This window comes from Zootoca vivipara, chromosome 11 (assembly GCF_965207765.1).
Source record: "Zootoca vivipara chromosome 11, rZooViv2.hap1.1, whole genome shotgun sequence".
NCBI lineage: Eukaryota > Metazoa > Chordata > Lepidosauria > Squamata > Lacertidae > Zootoca > Zootoca vivipara.
The window spans coordinates 34,354,545-34,371,601 of NC_142594.1; the positions used below are offsets into that span (position 1 = coordinate 34,354,545).

Below are 17,057 nucleotides of genomic sequence, written 5' to 3' on the forward strand. Positions count from 1 at the left end.
AAGGGTCATCTAGTCCAACCCTCTGCAATGCAGGGATCTCAACTAAAGCATCCATGGCAAATGGCCATCCAAATTCTGCTTATAAACCTTGAATGAAGGAGACTCTACAACAGGCACCCCCAAACTTCGGCCCTCCAGATGTTTTGGACTACAATTCCCATCTTTCCCGACCACCGGCCCTGTTAGCTAGGGATCATGGGAGTTGTAGGCCAAAACATCTGGAGGGCTGCAGTTTGGGGATGCCTGCTCTACAACCTCTCAAAGGAATCTGTTCCACTGTTAAACAGCTGTTAGTGTCAGAAAGTTCTTCCTGATGTTTAGTCAGAATCTCATTTCTTGTGACTTGTGACAGCCCTTGAGATGTTTGAAAATGGCTATCATATCTCCTCTCACTCTCCTCTTTTCCAGGCTAAACAAACCTAGCCCCTTCAACCGTTCCTCATAAGGCTGGTTTCCAGACCCTTGATCATCTTGGTTGCCCTCCTCTGCACACGCTCCAGCTTGTCAAAATCCTTCTTAAATTGTGGTGCCCAGATCTGGACACAGTACTCCAGGTGTGTCTGACCAAGGCAGAGTACTATGACTTCCCTTGATCGGGACACCATACTTCCATTGATGCAGCCTAGAATAGCATGTTTTTTGTTTTTGCTGCTGCTGCATCACACTGTTGACTCATGTAAAGTTTGTGGTCCCCTAAGACCCCTAGAATGATCCTTTTCACATGGCCATCCAGGTGTCCCCCCATGGGCGTAGGCAGGGGGGGCAGGAGGGGGCAATTGCCCCCCCTAGAAGCAAAGGCTGAGGGGCGCAGCAGTGTGGCAGCCCCAGGCTCCCGCTCCCGGCACGAAGCTCCAGAGTCGCGCAGGGAACGCGAGCCTGTGGCTGCGTCCTCCGCGCCTCCCAGGTCTTTGGAGGAGGCGGCCCCAGGCTCCCGCTCCCAACGCGAGCCTGGGGCCGCCTCCTCCGAAGACCTGGGAGGCGCGGAGGACGCAGCCACAGGCCCGCGTTCCCTGCGCGACTCTGGAGCTTCGCGCCAGGAGCGGGAGCCTGGGGCCGCCTCCTCGGAAGACCTGGGAGGCGCAGGCCACGTGGCCCCATCCACATTTTCACTGTGGCCCCTCCCCTCCCGCCCCTTGCCCCGCCCCTTGCCCCCCTAATTTTTATCCTGGCTACGCCCCTGTGTCCCCCATCTTATATTGGTGCAGCTGGTTCTTCCTGCTTAAGTGCAGAAACTTATACTGATGTCTTTAAACCGAGTCAGACCATTGGTCACTCTAGTCCAGTCCTGTCCACACTGACCTGCAGAGTCTCCCCAGGGTTTAAGACCTACAGAAACTGGTAAGTGAACCTGGGATTGCCTGCATACCAAACATTTACTTTAGCACTGATCTATGGTCTTTCCTCACCACTATTGAAAGTTGTGTAGTACACCAATCTGGAGAAATGTGTTAAAACCCCTTTTCACTTAGCACAGAGATATGCCTTTATGATTGGAAAACTATTGGCATTCGTAGAAAGATGGTTGCATCGAACTAAGGGCAGAGAGACGGAAGCGCCTGCCAACTGGACCACCCGCTATTCCCAAAGAGCATTTTATTTATGACTTCATGTCGGTGTTCGGTTCTTCAACTTGGATGGCTCCACTATTTTCTCATGTGGTTTAGGTTTAACACAAGCCTAATGCCAGTTCAGAAGTGCTTTATCTCTTTTAACAACTTTTTTACTGTGTGGGGTTGGGAGGGAATGAAAAGGATAGAGAAACTCTGAGAGATAGGAATGAAGTTGCTCAACTGATATTCCTTTGCCCATCCTTTTATCCAAGGTGGTCAGTGATGCAGCTGTGGAGCTTTTAATGCACATCATATGGTGTTTCTGGCAGAGCCCTTGTGACACAGACTGCCTTTCTCACATGGCCAAAGAGCTCCTTATGGTTAGGAGAACATTTCTCTATCGAGGGAAGAAGAGTTATTCTGGAGAGGGTACATGTTTTCCACAATATCAGTTGCATGGAACCTAGAAGCTGCTTTGAAATGGGTCAGACTATTGTCCAGCTCATCTAATATTGTCTACTCTCAACTGGTGGTGAAGGACCAGGAATGAGACCTTGGTGTCAATAGTAGATAGCATAATGAAGATGTCAACCCAATGTGTGGACGGCTGTGAAAAAGGCAGATTCCATGTTAAGGATCGTTAGGAAAGGAATCAGAAACAAAACTGCCAATATCACAATGCTATTAGGTAAATCTATGGTGCAACCACAATTGGAAGATATACCAGTATATTTCTGGTTGCAACCACACTTCTCCAGGTGATGCATAGATGAAGCCTAGTTTTAACAGCATTACTTTTAGTGGCCTTCTGTCGCTTCCTGCAGGGGCTAAGCCAGGCACCTCCAAGCTCGGCCCTCCAGCTGTTTTGGGACTACAACTCCCATCATTTCTGACCACTGGTCCTGTTAGCTAGGGATGATGGGATTTGTAGTCCCAAAACAGCTGGAGGGTCGAGTTTGGGGATGCCTGGGCTAAGCGCTATGCAGCACAAAGGTGCAGAAAGGTCTGAAGCAGGCACTGCAGAAAGGCAAAACTCTTGGTTCCTTTTCCACAGGATAAAAGTTAGGAAGCGTTACCGAGCTACAAGGTGAATGCCGACCTGAAGATTACATTGAACACACACACAGCCATTGTAGAACAAACGTTGCAGATTCAATACACTTCTCAAATCCTCACCAATTATCTTTTTTGGTAAATGGCATCCGAAGAGTTACAGTAGCTTTAGGCCAGGGGTCAGTGAACTTTTTCAGCAGGGGGCCGGTCCACTGTCCCTCAGACCTTCTGGGGGGGCCGGACTATTTTTTTTGGGGGGGGGAAATGAACAAATTCCTATGCCCCACAAATAACCCAGAGATGCATTTTAAATAAAAGGACACATTCTACTCATGTAAAAACATGCTGATTCCCAGACCGTCCGCGGGCCGGATTTAGAAGGCGATTGGGCCGCATCTGGGCCCTGGGCCTTAGTTTGGGGCCCCTGCTTTAGGCTTACAGTAAATGAGCTATTCTTGTAGTGCGATTGGTGCTTGTGTGTATAATAGCCCCTTTCTCTGATCTTTAATATTTCTGCTTAGAGGGGCTGAAAGATAACACATTACTCTTTAATTGTTCTGCATGTTCCTCTCATGCAAACATTTGCCTTTTTTTCTGTTTTGAAAAAGGGCCCAAAGTAGTAGATAAAAGCTCCCCTGAGTTTAGACTCAGAATTAATATTGACATGTGTATTTGCATATTATAACTCCCTTGTATACTTTGCAGGGAGAGCAAGCATGTTTAAAAGAAATGTTCCTGAACACTGATTCTGTAGAAGCATCCCATCAGAGAGAGGGTAGAATTTAACTTTTCCTTAGGTAAAGGGACCCCTGACTGTTAGGTCCAGTTGCGGACGACTCTGGGGTTGCACGCTCATCTCGCTTTACAGGCCGAGGGAGCAGGCGTTTGTCCACAGACAGCTTCTGGGTCATGTGGCCAGCATGACTAAACCGCTTCTGGCGAAACCAGAGCAGCGCACGGAAACACGGTTTACCTTCCCGCCGGAGTGGTACCTATTTATCTACTTGCACTATGACATCCTTTCAAACTGCTAGGTTGGCAGGAGCTGGGACTGAGCAACAGGACCTCACCCCGTTGCAGGGATTCGAACCGCCAACCTTCTGATCGGCAAGCCCTAGGCTCTGTGGTTTAGACCACAGCGCCAAGAAGACCTATTGAAATGAATGGATTTAACTTAGTCATGTTCATCAATTTCAATGAGTCTGTTCTGAGGCAGGCCTAGTACTGAATACTCCCCAGAGGATTTAAACCTGGCTAGGTTTTAAGTGTTCACACACTATGCCAATAGCACACCAGGAGATACAAGTTACATGATTCAAGTACATTTCTCCCCCCTTTCTCCACTGTCTAAGAATTTGTTCAAGATAATGTATGAAGGCCCCTTCATGGATCAATGCCTTGTCGTGGCGAAGGGGCTTGAATAACTCAGAGAAGCTATGAGCTATGCCATGCAGGGCCACCCAAGATGGACAGGTCATAGTGGAGAGTTTTGACTAAACGTGATCCACCTGGAGAAGGAACTGGCAAGCCACTCCAGTATCCCTGCCAAGAAAACTCCATGGACAAAGACAACAGGCATATAAAAGTTATGACGCTGGAAGATGAGCCCCTCAGGTCGGAAGGCGTCCAACATGCTACTGAGGAAGAGCGGAGGACAAGTACAAGTAGATTCAGAGCTGATGAAGCGGCTGGGCCAAAGCCGAAAGGACGCTCAGTTGCGGATATGCCTGGAAGCGAAAGGAAAGTCCGATGCTGTAAAGAAAAATATTGCATAGGAACCTGGAATGTAAGAACCATGAATGGAGGTAAGCTGGATGTGGTCAAAAATGAGATGACAAGAATAAATATCGACATCCTGGGCATCAGTGAACTAAAATGGAAGGGAATGGGCGAATTCAGTTCGGGTGACTATCATATCTACTACTGTGGGCAAGAATCCTGTAGTAGAAATGGAGTGGCCCTCATAGTCAACAAAAGAGTGGCAAAAGCTGTAATGGGATGCAATCTCAAAAATGACAGAATGATCTCGATACGAATCCAAGGCAGACCTTTTAACATCACAGTAATCCAAGTTTATGCACCAACTACCGGAGCTGAAGAAAGTGAAATTGACCAATTCTATGAAGACCTACAACACCTTCTAGAAATGACACCAAAGAAGGATGTTCTTCTCATTACAGGGGATTGGAATGCTAAAGTAGGGAATCAAGAGATAAAAGGAACAACTGGCAAGTTTGGCCTTGGAGTTCAAAATGAAGCAGGGCAAAGGCTAATAGAGTTCTGTCAAGAGAACAAGCTGGTCATCACAAACACTCTCTTCCAACAACACAAGAGACGACTCTACACATGGATATCACCAAATGGGCAGCATCGAAATCAGATTGATTATATTCTCTGCAGCCAAAGATGGAGAAGCTCTATACAATCAGCAAAAACAAGACCTGGAGCTGACTGTAACTCAGATCATCAGCTTCTTATAGCAAAATTCCAGCTTAAACTGAAGAAAGTAGGAAAAACCACTGGGCCAGTAAGATACAATCTGAATCAAATCCCTTATGAATACACAGTGGAAGTGAGGAACAGGTTTAAGGATTTAGATTTGGTGGACAGAGTGCCTGAAGAACTATGGATGGAGGCTCGTAACATTATACAGGAGGCAGCAACGAAAACCATCCCAAGGAAAAGGAAATGCAAGAAAGCAAAATGGCTGTCCAACGAGGCCTTACAAATAGCGGAGGAGAGGAGGCAAGCAAAATGCAAGGGAGATAGGGAAAGATACAGGAAACTGAATGCAGATTTCCAAAAAACAGCAAGGAGAGACAAGAGGGTCTTCTTAAATGAGCAATGCAAAGAAATAGAGGAAAACAATAGAATGGGGAAAACCAGAGATCTGTTCAAGAAAATTGGAGATATGAAAGGAACATTTCATACAAAGATTACTATAATCAAGGACAAAAGTGGTAAGGACCTAACAGAAGCAGAAGACATCAAGAAGAGGTGGCAAGAATACACAGAGGAATTATACCAGAAAGACATGGAGGTTTCGTACACCCCAGGTAGTGTGGTTGCTGACCTTGAGCCAGACATCTTGGAGAGTGAAGTCAAATGGGCCTTAGAAAGCACTGCTAATAACAAGGCCAGTGGAAGTGATGATATTCCAGCTGAACTATTTAAAATTTTAAAAGATGATGCTGTTAAGGTGCTACACCCAATATGCCAGCAAGTTTGGAAAACTCAGCAATGGCCAGAGGATTGGAGAAGATCAGTCTACATCCCAATTCCAAAGAAGGGCAGTGCCAAAGAATGCTCCAACTACCACACAATTGCGCTCATTTCACACGCTAGCAAGGTTATGCTTAAAATTCTACAAGGCAGGCTTAGGCAGTATGTGGACCGAGAACTCCCAGAAGTGCAAGCTGGATTTCGAAAGGGCAGAGGAACCAGAGACCAAATAGCAAACATGCGCTGGATTATGGAGAAAGCTAGAGAGTTCCAGAAAAACGTCTACTTCTGCTTCATTGACTATGCAAAAGCCTTTGACTGTGTCGACCACAGCAAACTATGGCAAGTTCTTAAAGAAATGGGAGTGCCTGATCACCTCATCTGTCTCCTGAGAAATCTCTATGTGGGACAAGAAGCTACAGTTAGAACTGGATATGGAACAACTGAGTGGTTCAAAATTGGGAAAGGAGTACGACAAGGTTGTATATTGTCTCCCTGCTTATTTAACTTGTATGCAGAATTCATCATGCGAAAGGCTGGACTAGATGAATTCCAAGCCGGAATTAAGATTGCCGGAAGAAATATCAACAACCTCAGATATGCAGATGACACAACCTTGATGGCAGAAAGCGAGGAGGAATTAAAGAACCTTTTAATGAGGGTGAAAGAGGAGAGCGCAAAATATGGTCTGAAGCTCAACATCAAAAAAACCAAGATCATGGCCACTGGTCCCATCACCTCCTGGCAAATAGAAGGGGAAGAAATGGAGGCAGTGAGAGATTTTACCTTCTTGGGCTCCTTGATCACTGCAGATGGTGACAGCAGTCACGAAATTAAAAGACGCCTGCTTCTTGGGAGGAAAGCAATGACAAACCTAGACAGCATCTTAAAAAGCAGAGACATCACCTTGCCGACAAAGGTCCGTATAGTTAAAGCTATGGTTTTCCCAGTAGTGATGTATGGAAGTGAGAGCTGGACCATGAAGAAGGCTGATCGCCGAAGAATTGATGCTTTTGAATTATGGTGCTGGAGGAGACTGTTGAGAGTCCCATGGACTGCAAGAAGATCAAACCTATCCATTCTTAAGGAAATCAGCCCTGAGTGCTCCCTGGAAGGACAGATCGTGAAGCTGAGGCTCCAATACTTTGGCCACCTCATGAGAAGAGAAGAATCCTTGGAAAAGACCCTGATGTTGGGAAAGATTGAGGGCACTAGGAGAAGGGGACGTCAGAGGACAAGATGGTTGGACAGTGTTCTCGAAGCTACGAACATGAGTTTGACCAAACTGCGGGAGGCAGTGCAAGACAGGAGTGCCTGGCGTGCTATGGTCCATGGGGTCACGAAGAGTCGGACACGACTAAACGACTAAACAACAACAACAACAATGTATGAAGGGCACAATCCATAGAAAGTTAACTGTGTTTTTAAATCCTACTAAAAGTCAGAGGAAATGAAATATTTTACTTTGGACTTTACTTTTGGTTGACTATGATGATAGTATTTCAAGATCATCCTCTATCTACTTCCCCAAATGGCAATTACTTAAATCTAGTCTGATTATATTGAAAACTCTGCTTTGTATGCAGGAGGTCCCAAGTTCAATCTCTAGCATCTTCAGGTAGGGCTAAGAAAGAAATCCTACCTGAAACCCCAGAGAATCTCTGCCTGTCAGTGTGGACAATACTGAGCTAGATGGACCACTGGTCTGACTCAGTCTGAAGCAGCTCTCTATGTTCATTTGTACCAGCCACTGGGGAACAACAATGATAGAGGGCTATGGCCCTGATTTCCTGTTTGGGTTTTTCCATAGACCATTGGTGGTGAACCTTGTCCCTCCAGAGTCCATATCCAATAGTCTGTGATGATGGGAGATGCAGTTCAATGCCTGGAGGGCCAGAGGTTCCCTATCACTGTCACAGACAATGGGCTGGCCACTAAGGGGAACAGGATGCAGGACTACATTGGTCTGACAAAGCAGGTCTCTTCTGGCACACAACCGCATGTAATCCATAATGCACACAATTAACACATTCATGCATGAGACAGCAGAGATAAGACAGCTAACTGAACTTCCAAGTCCTTAGACAATATACCTTGGAATACCTTCCTGGAGACTACAGGGGAGGGAAATTGCCTTCATGCCCTGTTTGGGAGCTTCCCAGAAACATCTGGAGGACCAGTGTTGGTGGAAAAATGTTGGACAAGTTGGGCCTCTGGTATGATTTAGGAAGAATCTTATTACACTTTTATCCTGGGACAACAAGCCCTGCATTAATTAATGTCAGCTTCTGATTTTATGTCGCAAGGGGTGGTCTAGGTTGAAGTGAGTTGAAATGGGAGTCAACAACCCCTGACAAGATCAGGAGTTCTTGGCTCCTGACTCATTTTCATTCATCAAGGGGTCATACAAACAACAGCAGGGCTGTTTTCTCTAGAGCGTAGAATTGTTCTGCAGATAAGTGGTGCCTTGTGAATGACACAAGATAGCAAGGTTGGTTGACAGAAACACTGGAGCTTCTTGTTCATGTATTTCAGGATAACCACCTTGTCATGGCCATCACCAATACTCAGTTCTGTAAGCACAGCATAAGTAGCAAATAAATAAATAAATAAAAATCAAGTATATATGGTCATCATTCTGGATGATGATAATGTTGAAGCTTTAACGAATTTTCAAAGTCAAGGTGAGTTAATGTTGAAGCTTTAACGAATTTTCAAAGTCAAGGTGAGTTCTTAACCATGATTCTGTAAGCACGTCATAAGTAGCAAAACTTCAAACAAATATGATGATGATTATCATTCTGAATGACAATAATGTTGAAGCTTGAATGAATTGCCAAATTCAAGGCAATTTCTGAACCCTGATTCTGTAAAAACAGTGTAAGTAGGAAAACTTCACATGGATAGGATCATCATTCTGAACGATTATGTTGAAGTGTTAATGAATTTCCAAATTTTGTACTTACTTTGACTCTTGGCCTTCCAAATAAACCCTCCTAGACAAACACTGAATCCAGGACTGACTGACTTCAGGGGGAAAACGTATTGCTAACAGAAACTTCAAAAGAACTTCTGCCTACAGCACACCAAGCTGCAGGGTTATCAAACCTCCACTGCCAATGGCCAGATTTAGGAGGACATAAAAGCACTCTCATTTTTCAAGAGTTTACAGTTGCTGTTTTGGGGCATCTGGCAGTAAATCAGCTCTGTGGAATAATATGCTTCATTCTCAAGCAGTACTGTAAAAATGCTTATCTGATTATTCAGTATATCATCTGAGACCTGCTGAGAACAGCAGGCGATCACCTGTGGCAGAGTGCAATTGAACAGCTGGGAGACAATACTTAGCAGCCATTTTGAGTAACATGTGTTTCTGCTACAAAACACATGCAAGGTGGGTGGGGAGAGCAGAAAGAGCCGGGATTTATCTTTGATTGTGGTATCTTTGAACCTCTTTGGATGAGCAATGAATATTAAGGATCAAAACGTTTTCCTTTTGAGCCTAAAGGTAAATCATCCCAGTACAGTAGGCATCAAAGAGAGAAGCCAGTCATGAGCTAGTCAAAAATTCCTGTCTATTGGCTGAACTCCTCCCCATCTGCATATACTTTTCTCATTATGGTGCTAGTCCTGCTGTATAGGGGAAACCACTCTTGTTCAGTGGGCACAGTCACTTTTATTTCTTCTTAATCGCTTTTCTTTTCTTATAGAAAAAAAGGATATATTTTTTTTGGTAACTGCTTAATAAATGAAGGAAAATGAAAACACCTGAATATTTCACATAGGTCTAATTCATATATGTTTATTATATGAAATATATTTATTTGTGGGCGGTGAAAGAACAATATCAGAGTCCTACATCTTATATAGAAAACACAAGAGAGCCCACGAGGAAGCAACAATCCATAAAGTTAGCAGGCTGGGAGGCATGAAATTAGGAAGAGCTGAGGTTGGCTTGCTGCTCCCCCCACCCCCGCTGCCGATTCCTTCTCCAAGCAGAAACTCTACCTCATTATGACTGAGCAAAGATGGGTCAAACCATATTTAGCATGAACACATAAATCAATCATAGAGGCCTAGGACTACAAGCACAAACCTGTCGTTCTGGAGTAATCTTACCATTTCCAAAGGGCCTAATCTTGTGGTAAATGACAGCAGACAGTCACAGTTGTTTGGCCTCCCTGCTGTAGGGCTGGCAGACCTGTGACCCTTCACTTTCTGTTGGACTGCAGCTCCCATCAGGCCCAGCCACCATGGCCAATGGTCGGGGATGGTGGGAGTTACAGTCCAGCAACATCTGGAGGGCTGAAGGTTCGCCATCCTTGCCCTAGCCCTACAGACAATCGCCGCAGGTTCCCATTCTCTAACTGTATGGACTGAGTTCTGTCTAAATTAACCCTTTCCCCCTTCTAAGCACCATAATAACAGAAACTCAGCTGCCTAGCAAACGTTGCAGTTTATTTTAAACTCTCTCATACAAATAACCTTTAAATAGTACTCAAAGGATGGACCTGTACAAGAAACACAGGAAGGACTTATCTTGGATTTCCCATCTATAAATATTTCATACAGCAGCAACCAGGATGACCAAACAATGCACGTGTTTTGCATCAGTGTGTTATTTGTTTTCTGTGCTACTCACTGCTAGGCTTCCTTCAGGGAGTTTTGTTGGCTGAACTTTGTACGGCATCTTCTTTACTTCGAATGACACATTGACGGAAAGAGAGTAGTGGTCATTTTTCCTCTGGAACAAAAAAAAAAAAGAAATACAGATAGAGGTTTTCAAGTAATGTTTTGATTAGTCTGAGTTATCAGTTTGATCTCCCTTCTCATGTTATAGAAATAGTATATACCGTATATGTGCTATACCATGTTCCCCATAATAGCTGCATTTGCACAAATTGTGGCTTCCTAACAAGCCAGGCTATGCACGAGTTCCATGTAAATCACGGCTTATGCCCAGGCTTGTTTGGAAGTTAACAATAGTTTCCTGGTGTGCACAGAGTGGGAAGCTATGGTTCACAGTGGCTTCCTGGTTTATTTCCCCACTTGAACTAATGTTTGCCTGATGAATCCTGGCTTGTTTGGATACCATTGACCATAGTTCTAAATTAGCACCTAACAAGAAGCTATGGTTAACTAGTTTGTTTTTCCGCCTTGTGCAAAGGAGGTTAGGAGAGAAGGCAATGCATGCCAGGGTGATTAATCCAGGATTTGATCATGCAAACCAAGTCTATAGCCGTCTTTCTTTCGATCAACACACATAGTGTACATCAGCCTTGGCCAGCCTGGAGCCCTCCAGATGTTGCTAGACTCCAACTCCCATCAGCCCCACATGGCCAAGGTTGATGGGAGTTGTAGTCCAACAACATCTGGAGGCCCAGTTTCCTTAGCCCTGTTCTAAAGCCTCCAATGTTTCTTGAAACAAGATTCTTCTCAGGGATGTACTATATGATATATTTCCCAATTTCCTTCAGAGACAGAAACTGAAATGAACATTTTGGTTATTTATTTAATTCATTTCCCACCCTTCCTCCTGAGCATCCAGGTAAATCCTTATGGCTTATAGAGGGGAAACCCGGAACCTCATCCACCTGGGATGGAGATCCATCAATCCTCCAAATATTGTTGTACTACAACTCTCACAAACCCTGACCATTGGACATGCTGGCTGGGTCGGATGGGAGTTGGAGTCCAGGAATATCTGGAAGGTAACAGATCCCCCCATCCCTCCTATACACACTTTCCTTGGAGTAAATTCCACTGAACTCAGTGGGGCTCTTTCCTGCTCAGACATGGATAGGATTGGACTGCAATTCTCAAAAGCTGCTCCATAGTTTGGCACCAGCAGCTCACAGGCTTGTTGAGTGGCCGAGGAATGAATTGGCACAGCATCTGAATTATCCTAACGAAACAATCCAAACACAGTTTTGGGCTGAATCCACATGCAAATCTCACTTTCCTGACAATTAGAATCACAACAGGCTCAGGACAAAGTTTACTTGGTAACTTTAAAAGGGGGTGGGAGAAGAAGAAGAGACCTCGGTTTCTATTATTCTGAAAGTATACTTCTAATCAAAAACAAACAGAATACTCCTTAGGCTACTTTTGGATGCAATTTAGACAATGGGAACATAATTCAGAACACACAGCATTTCCTATTTTGTTGTCTTATCATATCTTGGTTTCAGCTTTGGCAAAACTCCAGTTCTGAGACTTCATTGCCCACCCTATATCCCACACCTGGGAAACTCTTCTTTGTTTCGAAGGAAGATCTCCCTTCTCTGCTCCACAACCAACAGATTCTGGGGCTCGTTGTGTTATAACATTTCAGTGAGGCCAGCATTCTCATCTCATCAGTGCAAAGTGTTTATATTCTTTGGAATTTCCGGCAGCATAAGCTTGCTCCCCCCACCCCATTATGTTAGGGATACTTTCTGCCATTGCAGCTGCTGTTCAGAGCAGGCCTCCTTAAATTATGTTATCTCTCATCAACCAAGAGGATTTATGAGTACACTAATCCCTGACCTTTGCACTGGAAGGCGGTCCTTATACAAACCACACTCTCATTTGAAGGGGCATGTGCTTTTGAGAAATGTGCCATTGTTCCCCAAAGCTGAGAGCTAATTCTTTACTTCCATTTTAATAACAAGAAGCCAGCTAAGCAGCTCTCACTGAAAGTGTCGGCAGCACCCGTGGTTTCTACACATTTTGGGGCCAAAGAAATAACAAAGGGAAGCATTCTAGACCTGGGGAAGGAGAGGGTGATCCAGGAGGGGTGGCGGCTGTGAAATACTCTGCTTCAGTGCATCATCTCCCATCCATATGACAGGATATGTCAGGAATGGATCGTATGCAATGCTGAGCCAAAGCTGTCTTCTACATTGTTTTCCCTTTCGCAAAAATATAATGTCAGCATTGTAACTTATAAATCAGAGACCATCCTGTGATTCCCAGGTTTGGTCCATTGTGTAACCACGAGGTTTCAACCTAAAACAACAGTTCCCATTCCAATACATGACCTCCTACAATGTTTTTGTGTATCTCTTTCTTAGATCTTTCCCCTTCTCTGTTGTTTACAGCTACCGAATCCCCAGATGATATCAAAAATGTTTAATATTATTCCCCAAGTGTATGGCCATAACATTTCTGCGCTGTTCAGTCTCATTCCATTTCTATTACTTGGGTTCAGGAGGTCATCCCATTTGCCCTGTATAATTTCTTGACCTCCATCTGCAGTAATAATACTGCCTCCCTATTTGAGGTTATCAGCAAATGTCATCAATGTACTTCTACTTCCCTTGTATTTCCATTCCCAAAAATAAAATGGGTCTCACACTTGTCCTTAAGGAGCTCTATTAACTACTTGCCTTCAACTTAAAAGTCTACTTTTTGGCCCAAAAGGAGAGGGTAATTTCCCTCCTTTAACAACCCCCTAATCATTTTATACACATGTTTTCCATTCTGATTGGTTACCCTCTATATACTATTGCATAAACAACTATATACAACTTTTAGAAGACATCTGAAGGTAGCCCTGTATTGGGAAGTTTTGACGTTTTATCATGTTTTTATATTTTGCTGGAAGCCGCACAGAGCGGGTGGGGGATGATGATGAAGATGATGATTAACCAAAATATTTATTTATAGTTCTGCTGTATTTCCTTTGGGAAGCAATTTGGCTAAAACTCTTAAAACAGAAATTTCATTTGACCAAGAATTAGCTATTTGAAGAATGAAGAAAGGCTGTTTAATGAACGTATATGAAAATGGCAGTCTTCAAAGAGTCTAGTGCAGCATTAAAATATTGGCTATAAGATCCTATAAAGATTCTGCCTTTCCACTTTTTCCAAATTCTGGAGAGTGTTCATTCCAAAGCTTATATTAAGCAATTCAGCACCCCCAACCCCAGGGAGCATTATATGCTCATCTGCTCACATCCAAGCAAGCTACTAAACATACAGCACTGCATGCAATTTATAGAGAGATTTTGAATGAAGAGCATATCCTGTCTTCCTCATTAATTTGACATTATCAGACCATGAAGCGATACCCCACAGTGTCTAACTGATGGATGAGCAGTTAAGGGAATTAGCCATTTCCAAAGGCCCTCTACAGTACATACATCAACTTAAAAAATAAAAACTTTTTTCACTGCAGTGTAGGTTCTCTTTCGATGCTGAGCCTGCTTTACTAGCAGCAACTCCACCACATGGTATTTCCTGGGGATTAACATCTGCCAGGACTCTTTTTTTTTAAAGTTGAACTGTGCCTTGGGCCACTGCATCCTCTCAGTTGCTTTTAAAGCTCCAAGACATACTCTGGAATTCAATTTCGATCACTGAATGGAATCTGAAAGTGGGAGGGGGTGGTGGTACAATGTCTCATTTCAATATCCAATTTCAGACCCTCCAAGTGTCCCTATTTTCCAGGGACAGTCCTGGATTTACAGAAGCCATCCCAGTTTCTGATTTGATCCCAGAATGTCCTGCTTTTCCTTAGGATGTTCTGATTTTCATCGGAGAAATATTGGAGGGTATGGAGTTATGCGACCCCCAAGCCAAGGAGATAAGTAACTATACAACCTTTAGAAGATATCTGAAGGCAGCCCTGTATAGGGAAGTTCTTTAATGTTTTTATATATGTTGGAAGTCCTCCCATCTGCTTCCCAAAGCTGGGCAAGTGCTAACTAGGCTTTGGGAAGAAGGAAGGGGGATTCTAGGACCTTGTCAGAGGCCTCACGCCTCCTTCCTGAAGTGCATACCAGACTTCGGGAAGGGGGCAGCAAGGTGCCCTCTTGGCTCGGCGCCCTGTGAGGGGGGAGGAACTGGTTGTGATGCCCTAAATCTACCTCTGTCTGCATGTATTCAGCTGAATGCAAGCAGAAGCCTCATTGCAGATGTTTGCACTAAATGTGTGGACATTGAGTAGGCAGGACCTAGTATCATAGAATAAAAGAATCATCAAGTTGGACTAGGCAGCTGTTCCTTACGGAAATTAAACCTGCAACCTTGGTGTTAATCAGCATCATGCTGTAAGCAACTGAGCTACCCACCTGTTGAAGCAGGGGCAGTTGCCCTTACCCATGTATTAATGGGTAGCATGTTGCTAGAACAAATATAAAATGTGTTTCCTCCCACCCTCTTCGGCACTGTGATCACAGAGCTGCGTTCCAGTGGTTCAGTGATCTAGAGAGCTTCATGGTCTCCGCTTACAGTTGCACTCGTATCTTTATCACTCTCAGGAGGACCAACACCCTAACCTAGGTATGTTCAAACATATACACCTTCTATTGGGGTGTTGAAAATTCTGACCCTTAGAGTTTTGGCAAATGAAAAACACATGGGTGCCTGGATTCAAGAGAGTTAAGCACTTCCAACGCACACTGAGAACAGTAACTGCCTGCATACGGGCCAGACTCATGCAGAGGTAATTTGGAAAGCACATCAACCTCCTGGCCCACCTAAGTAGTGAAAAACAATTTAACGAGTTCTTGGTAGGCATGTTGATGGATGATGGTGCCTGCTTTGGTCCCAATGAGGCACAACAGCAGAAGTCAATAACCCACTCCAACAGATACAGAGGTGGAGGCCAAGCGAGACATATAAGGACAAAAAAGAGAGAGAAAGAGAGAGAAACATGCATCTGGCTTGCAGGTGGGAATGTTGAAAGAGGAGGAAGAAAAGACGTTATTTTAGCCAGTTGGAACAGTTGACTGCATCAAGTAGGGTTCCTATTTTCCTCTCAAGAGGATCTGAATGATGTTCCAACCTTTGAAACACCAGAAGAGCTAGCCTCAGAGAACTTCATCTTGCTGAGTTATGTTTGAGGGAAAGCCGCCCCTTTCAGGAGGGAATACAAGTTGCTTGGAATTACAAGTGGAGAGAGTGCTATTGCCCTTGGATCCTGCTTCCGAGAGGCTTCTGGTTTGGCCACAGTGAGAACAGGAAGGTGCACTAGATCCTTTGGCCTGATCCAGTAGGGATCTTCTTGTGTTCTTCTGGCAACACCATCAACCTTCTAATACGGGACAAAAATCAATGTTCCTTAATTGAGGTCTTGTGGTAGTTCTGAACTTTGCTCCCCAAACTGAAGCACACTGTGAAACAACATTTTCTGATCATGTTATTGTAATAATGTTAGTCCTGCTTCACTGAAAAGAGGGGGAGGTTACACCTCATTTCCTCTGATGTCTGGCACATTTAGATGGAGGAAAGTGAGAAATGTGTTGTTGCCATTTAAACGCACACTTTGGGAATTCATTAGCACTCCTTCCCAGCTTGAGATCCAACTAGTAGGAACCAAGAAAATGACCCTGAACAAATGCCATGTAATATAAGCCATGCAATACTTTGAGATTATTATTTCAAAAATTGCATTTAGGATGGCATTGTGAGAGATAATTGCACACAAATGTTGTTTGTAAAAGGCAGAACAGTGTCAAGTTAGGGGCAAACTACATCAATGATTTATGTTCAGAAAAGCAGTTTCTGGAGCTGCCCTTTTGAATGGAGAAGGAGTTGCCTTATCATGTCCTTCTCCATATCTTCTCAACTCCAAATCTCCCTGAAAGCAGCTCTGCCTCCCTGAAATGTAGGGGGTGGAGAAAATATTAAACACCCCTCTTCCTGCTGCTTCCCTATTCAAAATCACAGCTCCCTCAAGTTGCTGATCAGGGCATCGACCCATATGTTTGCATGCAAAGTACAGTTTGCCTCTTTGACTAGAGTTTATTTTATAAACACATCAGATAGGTCATAAATTACATAGATGGAAAGCTAATGGAAGCCATAGTGGAAACACAATGTAGTCTTTCCAAATAAGGCTATTTCTTTTTTTGTATGAATTAAGCAATTGATGATTTGCTGGTTCAGCAAGGCTGACTACAAAATTTAACATATGTTCTTGTTTGCATTCAAGCTTTGAAGGAAAGCCAGAAACTATCCTGTCCTTTCTTGGCTCTGATTCAACTGCCTTCATTATCTTTGTTGGCTCATTGGGGAACCCTAGGCTGCTTGTTTACCCAAACATGTTTAATCATATCACTTCATATTACTGCAGTTTATGATAACGTTTTAGGCTTTAAGGCGGCAGACTACAACTTGCAGTGAGGCAGTTGTCACTTTAATATTTCAGAAAGTTAGAAAGTCGTTCATTATTATTATTATTTAAAAAAATCTATATAATTTATTCACTCATTGAAATGAAGCATGTGTTCTTTATTCCAAAAAA

At 43.8% G+C, this 17,057-nt stretch overlaps 1 protein-coding gene across 1 annotated transcript in view; it reads right to left on the bottom strand.

Annotated features, from left to right (window-relative positions):
- ITGA8 (integrin subunit alpha 8) overlaps positions 1-17,057 on the bottom strand; it is a 128,631-nt gene that overhangs the window by 12,475 nt on the left and 99,099 nt on the right. The window contains exon 28 of the mRNA XM_035129658.3: positions 10,468-10,569. Coding sequence (XP_034985549.3) covers positions 10,468-10,569 — 102 coding nt within the window. The remainder of the gene's footprint in view (positions 1-10,467; positions 10,570-17,057) is intronic.